Below are 12,552 nucleotides of genomic sequence, written 5' to 3'. Positions count from 1 at the left end.
AATGCATCAACACATAAAAAGGAGTAGAAACAGAATCAAATAATTTAAAAAATATCTGATACACTAGGTGTATATTTAATCTTTTAAATACTTTTACCTTATAGACCTCAGTAGTAAACACACAGCTTTCTCAGGAAGCTGTTGCAAGCCCCAGTATTGTTCTTACTGTAGAGTCATCAGTGATCCTCTTTTTTGAAAAGAATAGATGTAACTTCCTGAAACAACGCTCCTCTTAATGTTACCATCTTAAATTTCACTTTATTATCATCAACAATGTTTTTAAGAATTGGACTAAGTGCATTTTTATTTTTTACAACTTTATTATTTGATTATACTCATTGTAGGAAACCGTGAGGATACAGAAAGATTCAAAGAAAATAAAAATTACCCAGTATCTCCTCCCCCAAATACAATAAAAGATTTTGTATACTTCTAGTCTTTCTGTACATTAACATGGCATTTTAAAACAAGTACTGTAAAATGCTTACATAGTTTTTCACTTTATATTATAGAATGGTCATTTCTTTTAGATATCAAATATTATGTGAAAACATGATTTTCAGTTGACTGCTTCACAGTTAAACCACAACTTATCTCCAACTGCTGGATATTCATATTGTTTTGAAAATCTGCTATCACTAATCCTATTAAAATTCTTTTTTATATATGTATATGATAATTTCTCAAAGAGAAATTCCTAAGAGAATGCACAAAATAAAATGCTTATATATTTTTGAGCCTGTTGATACATTTTACCAAACTGCCCTCCAAAGATTGCACCAATTTACAGTCACATCAATAAGTAGCCAGAGTCCCATTTCTTCTTCACCGTCTTTGGCAACATAGGAAACCAGTTATTACTTCCCGGCCTTTACTGCGGCAAATTTAATAGGCGGAGGGAAGAATAATATCTTGTTTAATTCTAAAATGTACGATTTTTACCCACATGTGGACGGGGCACTTGCTTTTGCTCCCATGTTTTGCAGTAGTCCAGGTCTTCTAGGAGGAGTCTTGAGCATCTGCAGTGTACTCTTTCCTACACGTGTTTTTCTCTCCCAGGCAAGTGCATGAAAGCTGCATGTCTTTCTCAGGAATTTTTTTTTCCCAAGTGAAGCAGCAATTTCCACGACGACAGGAACTAGAAAGTCACCTTTTTTCTAGGCAGCGTGCTATTTTAATGTCTTGGTAATAAAACAGAAAACTGGGCCATATTCTGAAAAGAAAAAAGGAGGTACAGATGACAAGTACTGTAGGCTAATTACCTGGAGATCCTGTTTAAGACCAGATTAAAAACAAAAACAAAACAGAATTTTGTTTTATGGATTCACTGGACACACACCTACTTTCTTTTTTTTTTTATTTAAAGATTTTAGTTATTTATTTGAGAGGCAGAGTTACAGACAGAGGTCTTCCATCTGCTGGCTCACTACTCAAATGGCTGCAATGGTCGAAGCTGAGCCAATCTGAAGCCTGGAGCCTGGTGCTTCTTCCAGGTCTCCCATGCAGGTACAAGAGCCCAGGCACTTGGGCCATCTTCTACTGCTTTTCCAGGCCACAGCAAAGAGCTGGATTGGAAAAAGAGCAGCTGGGACACAAACTGGCACCCAAATGGAATGCCAGTACTGCAGGTGGAGGTTAGCTTACTATGCCACAGCATTGGCCCTTGGCTACACACTTTCAAGAAATCCTCCAGATAGTTCTCAAATTCACCAACATTCATAAATCACTGTGTGGATGTAGGGCTTTAGGTACAACTCTTCACTCTTGGTTCCTCACTGCCCTCTCCTGTGAAATGAAGAATGCTGATCACGGGGCTGGCATTCTGGTGTAGTGGATAAAGCCGTCGCCTGTGACAGCATCCCATACAGGCACCAGCCCAGTTCCTGTCCTGACTGCTCCACTTCTAACCCAGCTCCTGCTAATTGCCTGTGAAAAGCAGCAGAAGATGGCCCAAGTGTTTGGGCCTCTGTCATCTACATGGGAGACCTATGTGAAGCTCCTGGCTTCAGCCTGGCACAACCCGGGCTGTTGCAGCTATCTGGGGAGACATAGGAAGATTTCTGTTTCTCCCTCTCTCTCTGTAACTCTGCCTTTCAAATAATGATTCTTTTTTTTTTTTTTTTTAAATAAAAGGAGTGCTGATCTGCTGATCACAGAGACTTGTTCTGAGAATCACTACTTTCACCCATAAGCAACACTTTATATGCTGACCCCCAGCCTGGATTATTGTTTATACAACCTCCATCTCTTATCCTTCTTGCATTATAGAAAACACTGGAATTTTAAAATGTCTGCAGCTCCAAACAAAATAGGATCTTCTTCATCACAAGCAGTCTTTATGTACCTTTATAAAACCACAGCTTGACACACACTAGGCGCTCACTAAATGTTTCTGCACTAATTAATTAGTGCATGAGTGAATGCCATACACTTCCGTATTTAGAAGACGGAAAATGCTTAGTGCAGAGTAAGAGGTTCTCAGGACAGTGATCCCTAATGCTATACAACAGTGAACACAATTCTCAAGTGTGTCAAGTGCAGCAATTCTTCATTTTCTCCCTTAGATCTTCTATCCCCCTTTGAAAATCCTATACATATTAACCTCTTTAAAACTCCAAACATGCAAAGCCACACACTTTCATACACAATTTCAGAGACTTCAGGAAAGAAAAGGAGAACACTGGAGTCTACCATCCATGCTATTTTACTTAAAATGAAGCCATCTATGCTTTTATTTGAAATGAAGCTGAAATTGCTTGAGAGATTCACGTTCAAGAGACTACGGTCAGTTGGGAGACATAAAACAACAACAACAAAAAACCTCTATCACTTCTTGGAGGTAACACTAGCTCAGCAGCAGCAAAAGTGAGTCACATTTCCTGCAAACCCACATGTGACTTAATGCTAAAGCCGTGCTGCTTACTGCTTTGTACTCATTATCAGCAGCTCAAAGTAACTGCTTTTACAATGGAACAAAACAGCCACCTGTTTCTAATTTAAACTGATATTCCCTAATTCTCAGAGTTCATTTCTCTTTTCTTCCTAGTTATATTACTATTAAACAGGGCTTCCTGTACTTTGTCACTCCTAAAGGCTGAGACATCCTAGTTGGAGTTGTGTGCTAGAATCTGCTTATACCAGCTTGCAAGAGCCATTTGTAAGTCACTTCCCGACTTACAAGTGGCTTCCTGCTGGTGGCGTTTATGCCATGTTAATCAGCAAACATTAAGTCATGACTCTGCCACACTAGTGGTATCAATCACTTATCATCACTTGTCCTCATCACACTAAAATTCCAGCGCTCCTAGGTGGTAATTCAGGTAGGGAATGCTTTAAATCAATCTAAGTCCTAATTCAACTACTGCCATGAGACTTAAGTGTACAGGTTGTATTCTGGACACATCAAGATACGCTCCTGGGGCATGGCAAGTAAAGCCACTGCCTGCAGTGCCGGCATCCTATATGGGCGCCGGTTTGAGTCCTAGTGCTCCACTTCCGATCCAGCTCTCTGCTATGACCTGGGAAAGCAGTAGAAGATGGCCCAAGTCCTTGGGCCCCTGAACCCACGTGGGTGACCTGGAAGAAGTCCTGGCTTCGGATCGGCGCAGCTCCAGCCGTTTCGGCCAATTGGGGAGTGAACCAGCAGATGGAAAACCTCTCTTTGCCTCTCCCTCTCTCTCTGTTTAACTTATTTTCAAATAAATAAATGAATCTTTTTTCAAAAAAGATATGTTCCTCTCTGGATACTAGGAGAATGTAAAATCTGTTCAATTTGAGGTAACTCTTTATCTAATGTGGTTAATCAAGGTGTCACAAAATGTAAAGCCCCCCCCCGAAAAAAAAAAAACAAAAACATGCCTCTCTCTGAGCTCAGCAGCCAATTTCAGTTACCCTAGCCTAGGTTATTGTCCACACAACCTCACCCATTATGCTTATCTTACTGCAGAGCAAGACTATGTGAAGAACCTGGTTCACTGGATAATAAAAGTCTCCCCACTGCAACTTCTACTGCTCTTGCATTACCAGCTGCAAAATATGATGACTCAATTTCACAAGTAGGATAGTGAATGGTAGGCCAGCGCCGCGGCTCAGTAGGCTAATCCTCCACCTTGCAGCACCAGCACACCGGGTTCTAGTCCCGGTCAGGGTACCGGATTCTGTCCCGGTTGCCCCTCTTCCAGGCCAGCTCTCTGCTGTGGCCAGGGAGTGCAGTGGAGGATGGCCCAGGTGCTTGGGCCCTGCACCTCATGGGAGACCAGGAAAAGCACCTGGCTCCTGGCTCCTGCCATCGGATCAGCGCGGTGCGCCGGCCACAGCGGCCATTGGAGGGTGAACCAACGGCAAAGGAAGACCTTTCTCTCTCTCTCTCACTGTCCACTCTGCCTGTCAAAAAAAAAAAAAAAAAAAAAAAACTACAAAGAAGGATAGTGAATGGCATGGAAACTTGCTGAAAGCATCCAGGCTAGCATAAAATACCTAAGCAGATGGGCCAAGGCTGCAATGCAAGTAAGAGAGACAACTGAGGGGGTAGGGAAGTGTTTGCTTGAGAGGACTGGGGGCACTCACCTTCAGGTTATGGAGGGTTTCGGACCATTCTGTGGACCCTATCTGAGGTATGGTGGTGAGGAGCAAACTTTTGGCTTTATTGGCATTTTCTTTCAGGGTCTTTAAGACTCGGTCCACTGAAACCTAGAGAAATAACAGTACAGGATGTTATTGCAATTTACAGTTTTGCTGCTTTTCAGATAATTTTTCTGAGTTCCAACCTAGCCATGGTCTGAATATTTGTGTCTTCCTTTCATCCCAATTCAGATCAGTGTTTAACACCAATCCCCAAGGGGAGGGTACATGGAGAAGGAACATTTTGGAGGTGATCAGATCTTGAAGACAGAGCACCTCATCATGAATGGGATTAGGGCCCTCAGAAGAGGGGTTCTAGAGAGAACCCCACCCCTTCCCTGTCTGAGGCTCCAGTGAGAAGACAGCTTTGAGAAAGTGGGCCCTCACTTGACAGTCAATGGACAAGCACCTTGATCTTGGACTTCCCAGCCAACCTCCAGAACTATGCAGTCAACTTGTATTGCCTCAAAGCTACCACATCTGTGGATATTCTGTTAATGCAGATTCAGAGATAATTAAACTTTTTTTCCTACTCCCCTAGGAAGTCCAAATCCGTCCCACAAACACTGAGATGTATCTGGGAAAAACAATGAGCGCCACAGGAGAGGGAAGTTCTCCACTGCTGTGGGAACACAACGCTGTGAGCAGCTGACTCTCAGCCAGGGCCATGTAAAGGCAGGTTGAACGCTGAGTCACTCAGTGCAGAGGGATGAGACAGCCGAGACAGTTACCTTACATTTATTTACTCATTTCCTTACAGTTTTCCTGGGATGATAAATCTATGTAGACTCTGACCTTTTCTCCCCGACCTCTCTTTTCCTTGTCCCTACTGTTGATCTCAAACCACAATATCTTTCTCTGTGTTCAAGGTCCACTTCAAATCACACAAGATATATCTTCTTTGCAAACTCTTCCCTAATACTGCTCTCCTCCAACTCCATCGTAGCACCCTGGGATGACCACCCTCACAGGAGCCAGCACTGTGAGTGTCCTAATCCCATCATTTGGTTAAATTCTCCCAGTAATCTTGCAAGGTCAGAATCACAATTAAACAACCCAAGCCCCTCCTCTAATCCATGGTTTCATCTTACAGAAGAGTCAACAGGCCTACAATCACAAGTAAATGGAGCAACTCAAATGTGAAGGTGGGTTTAGGCGATTCTAAAACCCTGCCACGCCAGGCTGCATGTCTGGTTTAAAGCACAAAGACACACGTAGTTGACTGAGATGCTGCCCTCTTTATCTGTGCCTTCCTTATGACATTTAACATTACTTGTCTTTATGTCTTAACATAGCTGCTCTGCTTAATAAACTAGCTCTGATTGCTTTCCAAATCTCATTTGGACCAGGAAAATGAGCAGTTCTGCAGAGCAGGAGACATGTTTCTAGACTGAGCAGAAAGCCACCAGCAGGAAGCAAACAACTTTCAGGGAGTGGCGGGGCTGGAGTTTCCCATTAATTGGAAGCAGACTGTCAACATCATGAGGCTGAGCTGCTCTTCAGGTTCGAGAAGCTGCTGAGCCAGGTATTATGTTGTGACAAAGGCGGGATTTGCAAATCTCAGAGAAAAGGTGTCTTACTATCCAGCAACAGTTTATTAAAACTGAGAAGTTAGGATAAGATCTCATGGAAAAAAAAAAGAACTGTATTCGTTCATGACCCAAATCACGATACACATGGACAGACAGCAAGAATATCTAACAAGTTTTACATGAAATTGGATGGTGAAACAAACAATTCTCAGGCATGGTAGTAAGGGCTTCTTTGGCGATGCTGCCTACCCTAAATTCTTCCTTGCTTTAAAATTCTGTAACTGGGGTTCTGTCCCTTTCACTATTTTAAAATCAGATGAATGGCACAACAGATGATCTGGTTTCTTCAAGTAGAACATAAGGAATGAAAGGGGAGAGAGGGGAATGTCAGACTGCTTAATCTTTACCTCCTCAAACAGAATGTAGGCCCCATAAGGCCTTGTCTGTCTGTTAACATTCCTATGTCAAGCACAGTATCCCAAGATGGTTAAATGAATGGATATAAATAGTCTTTACTTACCAGGAAGAGAGCTTTTTGCCTTGAAAACAAAATATAATAAATAGTACCATAGCACAAGGCAGTTACAATTAAAATATATATGAAATAAGGCCCAGGTCTCAATAGGAATCCCAACATCTACATGTCTACAGTTGATCCTTAGATGATAGTACTTTTTTCTTTCCTATGAAGATCTCTGTTCTTACATTCCAAAGGGAACTATGGAAAATATCTGATAAACCTAACTTTAAAACCTTATAGAAAGGTACTTTCTGAAACTAACAGAACAGTGAAGACATTCTCTTAATGGTTCATGGCACCCAGAAACCCCCACTCTACATGCTGAAAACAGAATTCCACCTACTGCTTCCTCGTGCTCCTTCCAGCAATCATAATCTGTTGCCATGGCAATACTTGCATAGCAAATTCCAGCCTCTTTGGCAAGAACCACCTCTGGAACAGTGGTCATATTGATAACATCCGCTCCCCAGGTGCGGAACATGAAGCTTTCTGCCCGGGAGCTAAATCGCGGTCCTTCAATTGTGACCATTGTCCCCTTTGAGTGGCACCGGAGTCCTAGCTTCTTAGCAGTCTCTATGAGGACCTGGAAAAGAAAGAACCATAAACTCAAAACACAAACATATGTACAACTTAATATTTTATTCATTCCTGATGTGGAACAATTCTTGAGAGTTTTCATTATTAAGTGACTTGTCCCTCAGTGAGGACCTACAGAAGAGCATTTCCTAGCCCCTTACCCATTTGTGATTCTGCTCTCCCAGCCCTTGCACCTTTACCTCACAGCTACAAGAGCAAACGCGGAGCTTTCCCCACGCACCAGGCATCGGACTCTCATTTACTTCTTGCCCACTGCAGGAGACTAAGCTCATGTGCCTCCCATCACTCAGATCATCAGAGGTGTGCTGAGTTCTGTTACCAAGGTCCTGTGAAGGTAATGAGTACTGGTTTTTTTCATCTCTAAAATCTAAAAGCTTGTTTTGTTTAGAAAGTGATTTCTCCTCTGTCTGTTGCTTTTTCACGGACATGTGATGAAAACGATTGGGGCTGTGCTGATTTTCTCTGTCCAGTAATAAACATCTAGGAAATCCTTTAGTGGAAAGCCCATGTCTTTTAGAAACATTATTTAAAAGTCTGATCAGTTTACCCAGTGTTTTAATTAATACTACACATCTAATCTCCAAGTTATTACCTTTCTTTTTTCTAAGCCTACGCTTCAATATCCCTTTTAATTAAAAATAGTATTTTCAACTTAACTGTTAACTTATTGAGGTACTGTTGCAAAGTCTGTTTCCTCTGTATGCCTTATTTTCTCATTTTTAAAAAAGATTTGTTTATTTTATTTGAAAGGCAGAGTTACACAGAGAGGCAGAGAAAAAGAGAGAGAGAGACCTCTCATGTGCTGGTTTACTCCCTAAATGGCCTCAATAGCCAGTGCTGGCCAGGCCTTAAACAGGAGCCTGGACCTCCATCTGGATGTCCAACATGAGTGGCAGGGACTCAGTTACATAGGCCACCTTCTGCTGCTTTCCCAGGTGCATTAGCAGGAAGCTGGAGTGGAAGTGGATACCCCATCTTGCCAGTCCCAAGTTTTCTTATCTTTAAAATGGTAATAACAACACTGGATAACACAGATATTTGTGAGGATTAAATAAGCCAAGTATATTCAAGCACAGAATTATATCAGGGACTATAAGCACTATATAAATGCTAAATTGGTCTTCCAAAGATTATTAATACTGGTGGCTTTTACATATATCTGCAGAGTAATTGGCAAAGGTTCCTGGGATACTATATTTAAAATGAGTGGCTCAAATCAAGAAAAGGCCCCAATCTAGGCCAAGTTTTATCTGCACATGTATTAACCACATAAATAAGCAAATTAAAATATTTCCTTAAAAATAGTTATACTATGCCAAGGCAAATGGGAAGAACTTTTTTAAAGGTTTATTTATTTTATTTGAAAGGCAGAGTTCCAGAGAGGCAGAGAGAGAGAAAGAGATGTTCTTCATCTGTTGGTTCACTACTGAAAAGGCCACAATGGCTGGAGCTGGGCCAATCCGAAGCCAGGAGCCAGGAGTCTCCTCTGGGTCCCCCAGTTGAGTGCAGGGGCCTGCTTTCCCAGGCACATCAGCAGGGAGCTGGCTTGGAACTGGAGCAGCCAGGGCTCGAACTGGTGCCCACATGGGATGCAAAGTTAGAACCATGACAAGCTATGGATAATGAACAGTTGATGCATGTCATTTTTACCTTATAAGTGATAGCAATAAGATCAAACTTAATCAACACTGTTTCCTAAAGAGTACAGGTTTATACAGTCCAAATCTCCATTTCTCTGTCCTCTCACCCCTGCTGCTCCCCACAGTTAAGACATAATCAGCCTAGTCATGCTGCTTCATTAAATGTCTTCCGAGTTACTGAATAACCAGGCTGCCTGCCTTGGCTGCAGTTCAGTGGTGCTTCTAGAGATGTGTGAAGGAAGATCAGCACTGGGTGCCAGCAGGGGTGACAATGTGAAGTCCTCCCCTGGGAGGTCAGTGCTGTGATGCTGAGGAGGACTGAGGGTGTGTGTGACTGCTAGTAACAGGCCTTGGGGGCCTTCCCACCTGAACCAGCACTTAGCACTCCCATGAGAACGGATAACACCACCTTAAGGTGGCTGAAAATACAAACTGCAGGGTCAAGCACCAGCTTAGAGGCTAAGATGATTTCATTTCCTTATCTTGAGTAATCACAATGGAACTACTGAACCGACCACAATTTTCACAAAGGGAGTAGCAACATTAGATCACCAGGTTAAATATATGCAATGTGTCAGGACTTTCATGAGTTTAACATTACCTCTTAAAATGACTAGATGTGACACCATTTTTATGTCACACCACTGTTAAAACAACTAATATCCATACATGACACAGAACCAAAATAGTGCAAAGGGGTATTATTCTGGAGAAGAATTTCTGCCCCCTTTGTTGCTAAGAACTCATTTTGGGGCCAGCACTGTAGCACTGCAGGTTAAGCCAGACTACAATGCCAGCATCCCATATGGGCACCAGTTTGGGTCCCAGATGCTCCACTTTCAATCCAGCGCCCTGCAAATGTGCCTGGGAAAGTAGCAGAAGATGGCCCAAATCCCTGGGCCCCTGCACCCACACGAGGGACCTGGAAGAAGTTCCTGGCATTGGCCTGGGAAAGCCCTGGCAGTTGCAGCCATCTGGGGGGTGCATCAGCAGATGGAAAAATCTCTGTCTCACCTTCTCTCTCTCTGTAACTCTACCTTTCAAATAAATAAGTCTTAAAAAAAAAAGATACAGCACTTACCTTACTGCTCAGTTATTTGTTGGGGGAAAAAAAAAAAAAAAGCTCAGTTCATCTCCCTCAGGGAAATCACTACTACCAGTTTTTTGGTTACTTTCTAGGATACTCTATTTGCATATAAACATTTACATACTCTTCACTTTATATCCAGGCAGACTTTAACCCAAGTGGTAGGATATGGTACAACTGCTGGGTGTTGCTCGCCCCCTGACAAGCTTTCCTCATCAGCACATTTGAAAGACCATGTGGATGCTGAAAGTGCAAGAACAAAGTAATATTCTGAAGGCTTATTGTGTCCATTTGCTTCCAACTTCCTTTCCCAGCATTTTCTATCTTGATGTGGGGTTGTTTGGCTAATGCTAATTTGGTTTCAAGGAAGACTAAATTATATTATTGGAAACACCCCAGGGCCACACTACCATGTGTTCTGTATAGATACTGCACTTCCTCACTCACCTCTGCTTCTAGTCCCCTAAGTCTCTGTACTCCACCCAGCACCAGATCTCAATTACATGCTGATGTGTATATTCTCTCCTTAGTCTATTTCTTTCCAAGCTGACCCCATTTTAGAACAGAGAAGAATTTTATCCACATTTCATTTTGCCCTGGATAGCATGTTTATCACCTGGACAGATATGTGTTTCAGAGGCAAAACTTAGTATCCTGATACATTCTATCCATAAGTATATGGGAATATTCACTATATATATTCACATACAAACTTAACTTGCTATCGTTTTGAGGAGTGAAATGTGTACTCTCACGAAATCAGAATCAATGTGCAGTGGTGAAGAGAGCCTGAAATGGCTCTCTACAAACTGCAGTTCTGGAGTCTAGATTTTTGTCTGAGATGACTATGAGGTTAAAGTGTTAGCTTGAGGACACTGATTTCCCCTGATTACATAGGACTATATGTAAAGGTTAAAAGAAATCATCTACTTTCTACATGTAGATGTTAAAATTATCTGAATGACCAACAAGTTTAGGTATTTATGCGTATTCTGACATCTCAAACCTGTTATTATGAGGAAAACTCCACAGCATGTATGGACCAACCAATGGACCTTTGATTTCCAGTGGCCATTTTTACTCCTTGGGAGCTAAGATTGGGACTTAATACCTCTTAGCCCCGTCAGACCTTGTGGGCCCGCTCCCCATAATTCTGAGATTTAACCATAATATAGGAGAAGAGGCTGGACAGTAATGGCCAAACTCAGCTCAAAGGCAAAAGAAGCCAATCTGAACATTTTGAGGTTGTCAAATAATAATTTAATTCATTAAAGCAGTGACCAGTCATTGGATGTTCCATATCAGACATGGTTCAAACCACTTTAAGTATTAACTCTTTTATCCCTCATACAGTGTCGCTCCCCCTCTTCGTGGAGGAACGACACAGGACCCCGCGCTGTTCTTTTGTCTGCTCGGCCCTTCCCGGGTTTGCTGCTGGTTCTTCCCGGGTTGGCTACTGTCCCTTCCACCTCCGTGGAAGGGCGGTTCCCCCTGCCACATTCCCCACTTCCGCAGGGGAGCGGCACACCGCCGGCCGGCTCTCTCGGGGGCTGCACAGGTGTTCCCTTAGGTGTTCCCTTAGATGTTCCCCTTAGATGTTCCCGGTGCATGCCGTCTCTCTCCTCCTTTATAGTCCTCCTCTGCCAATCCCAACTCGGCTGCCCACACGCCGAGTACGCTGCTCTCCTCCAATCAGGAGCAAGTCCTACAGTTTATTGGCTGAACTGGAGGCAGCTGTGTAGAAGCTGTTTTCTTCTCTCCCAGCGCCATATTGTGGGAGAGCAGATGCATAGAATAAGTCTTAATTCCAGTAACTTAGTCTAGTCCGAGTTGCTCCCCACAATACAGTTCTTTAAGGTACACATTATCATCATCTTCTTTATTCAAAAGGCATCACTGAAGTACAGAGATGTTAAACAATTTGTCCAATAATATACAGCCATGAAGCTACAGAGCAGGGATCTGATCCTAAGTAATCTAGCTCCCTCCAGCTTGTAGACTGGACTAATACTCCATTATACACTGAATTATAAGCATCCTGACAGCAAAATTAAAGCAGGTTGCAACTTTGAAGCTTCTGCTTAGATGAATGAGAGTGGCAAAAGCATGACTAGCAAGGGGAAATGATTCTTCAGAAAACCGTGAACTTGGGGTGATGAGGGACAACTAGCTCAGCCAACGAATCTAACCTTCAAACTGCCACAAACCCCTTGTGATTTTTTCTAGCACACCTTCCAGAAAGACTACAAACCTCTCTTGTTTTGGGGCAAAATGGCTCAGCCATTGGAATATGGCATACTCCTCTGGCACAGGAATGACTTCCATCATAGAAGGTCTGAGGCCTTGTCATGGTCCTGCAAAATAAAGTGAAAAGGTTGTTTGCTTTTAAAAATATATTTATTTTCACTTTATATGAAAGGCAGACACACACACACACAGAGGGAAAGAGATCTTCCATCTGCTGGTTTACTTGCCAACAGTCAGGGCCAGGCCAGGCAGAAGTCAGAAGCCGACTTCTCAATCTGGTCTACCACACGCGTGGCAGGAACACAAGTG

At 42.6% G+C, this 12,552-nt stretch overlaps 1 protein-coding gene and 1 long non-coding RNA gene across 3 annotated transcripts in view; one reads left to right on the top strand and one right to left on the bottom strand.

The window, feature by feature from the left end:
• Window positions 1–300: 300 nt before the first annotated feature.
• Window positions 301–12,552, bottom strand: part of MTAP (methylthioadenosine phosphorylase) — an 85,106-nt gene continuing 72,854 nt past the window's right edge. For both annotated transcript variants that reach the window (XM_070052967.1, XM_002707965.5), the window contains exons 5-8: window positions 12,248–12,350; window positions 7,016–7,255; window positions 4,567–4,689; window positions 301–1,213 (exon numbers count right to left, since the gene is read on the bottom strand). In XM_070052967.1, the coding sequence (XP_069909068.1) occupies window positions 1,175–1,213; window positions 4,567–4,689; window positions 7,016–7,255; window positions 12,248–12,350 (505 nt within the window). In that variant the 3' untranslated portion in view covers window positions 301–1,174. The remainder of the gene's footprint in view (window positions 1,214–4,566; window positions 4,690–7,015; window positions 7,256–12,247; window positions 12,351–12,552) is intronic.
• Window positions 7,251–12,552, top strand: part of LOC127490943 (uncharacterized) — a 58,801-nt gene continuing 53,499 nt past the window's right edge. Inside the window, exon 1 of the long non-coding RNA XR_007919306.2 lies at window positions 7,251–7,603. This is a non-coding gene — a long non-coding RNA (uncharacterized lncRNA). The remainder of the gene's footprint in view (window positions 7,604–12,552) is intronic.

This window comes from Oryctolagus cuniculus, chromosome 1 (assembly GCF_964237555.1).
Source record: "Oryctolagus cuniculus chromosome 1, mOryCun1.1, whole genome shotgun sequence".
Classification (NCBI taxonomy): Eukaryota; Metazoa; Chordata; class Mammalia; order Lagomorpha; family Leporidae; genus Oryctolagus; species Oryctolagus cuniculus.
This window is presented reverse-complemented; position numbering and strand designations above follow the sequence as displayed.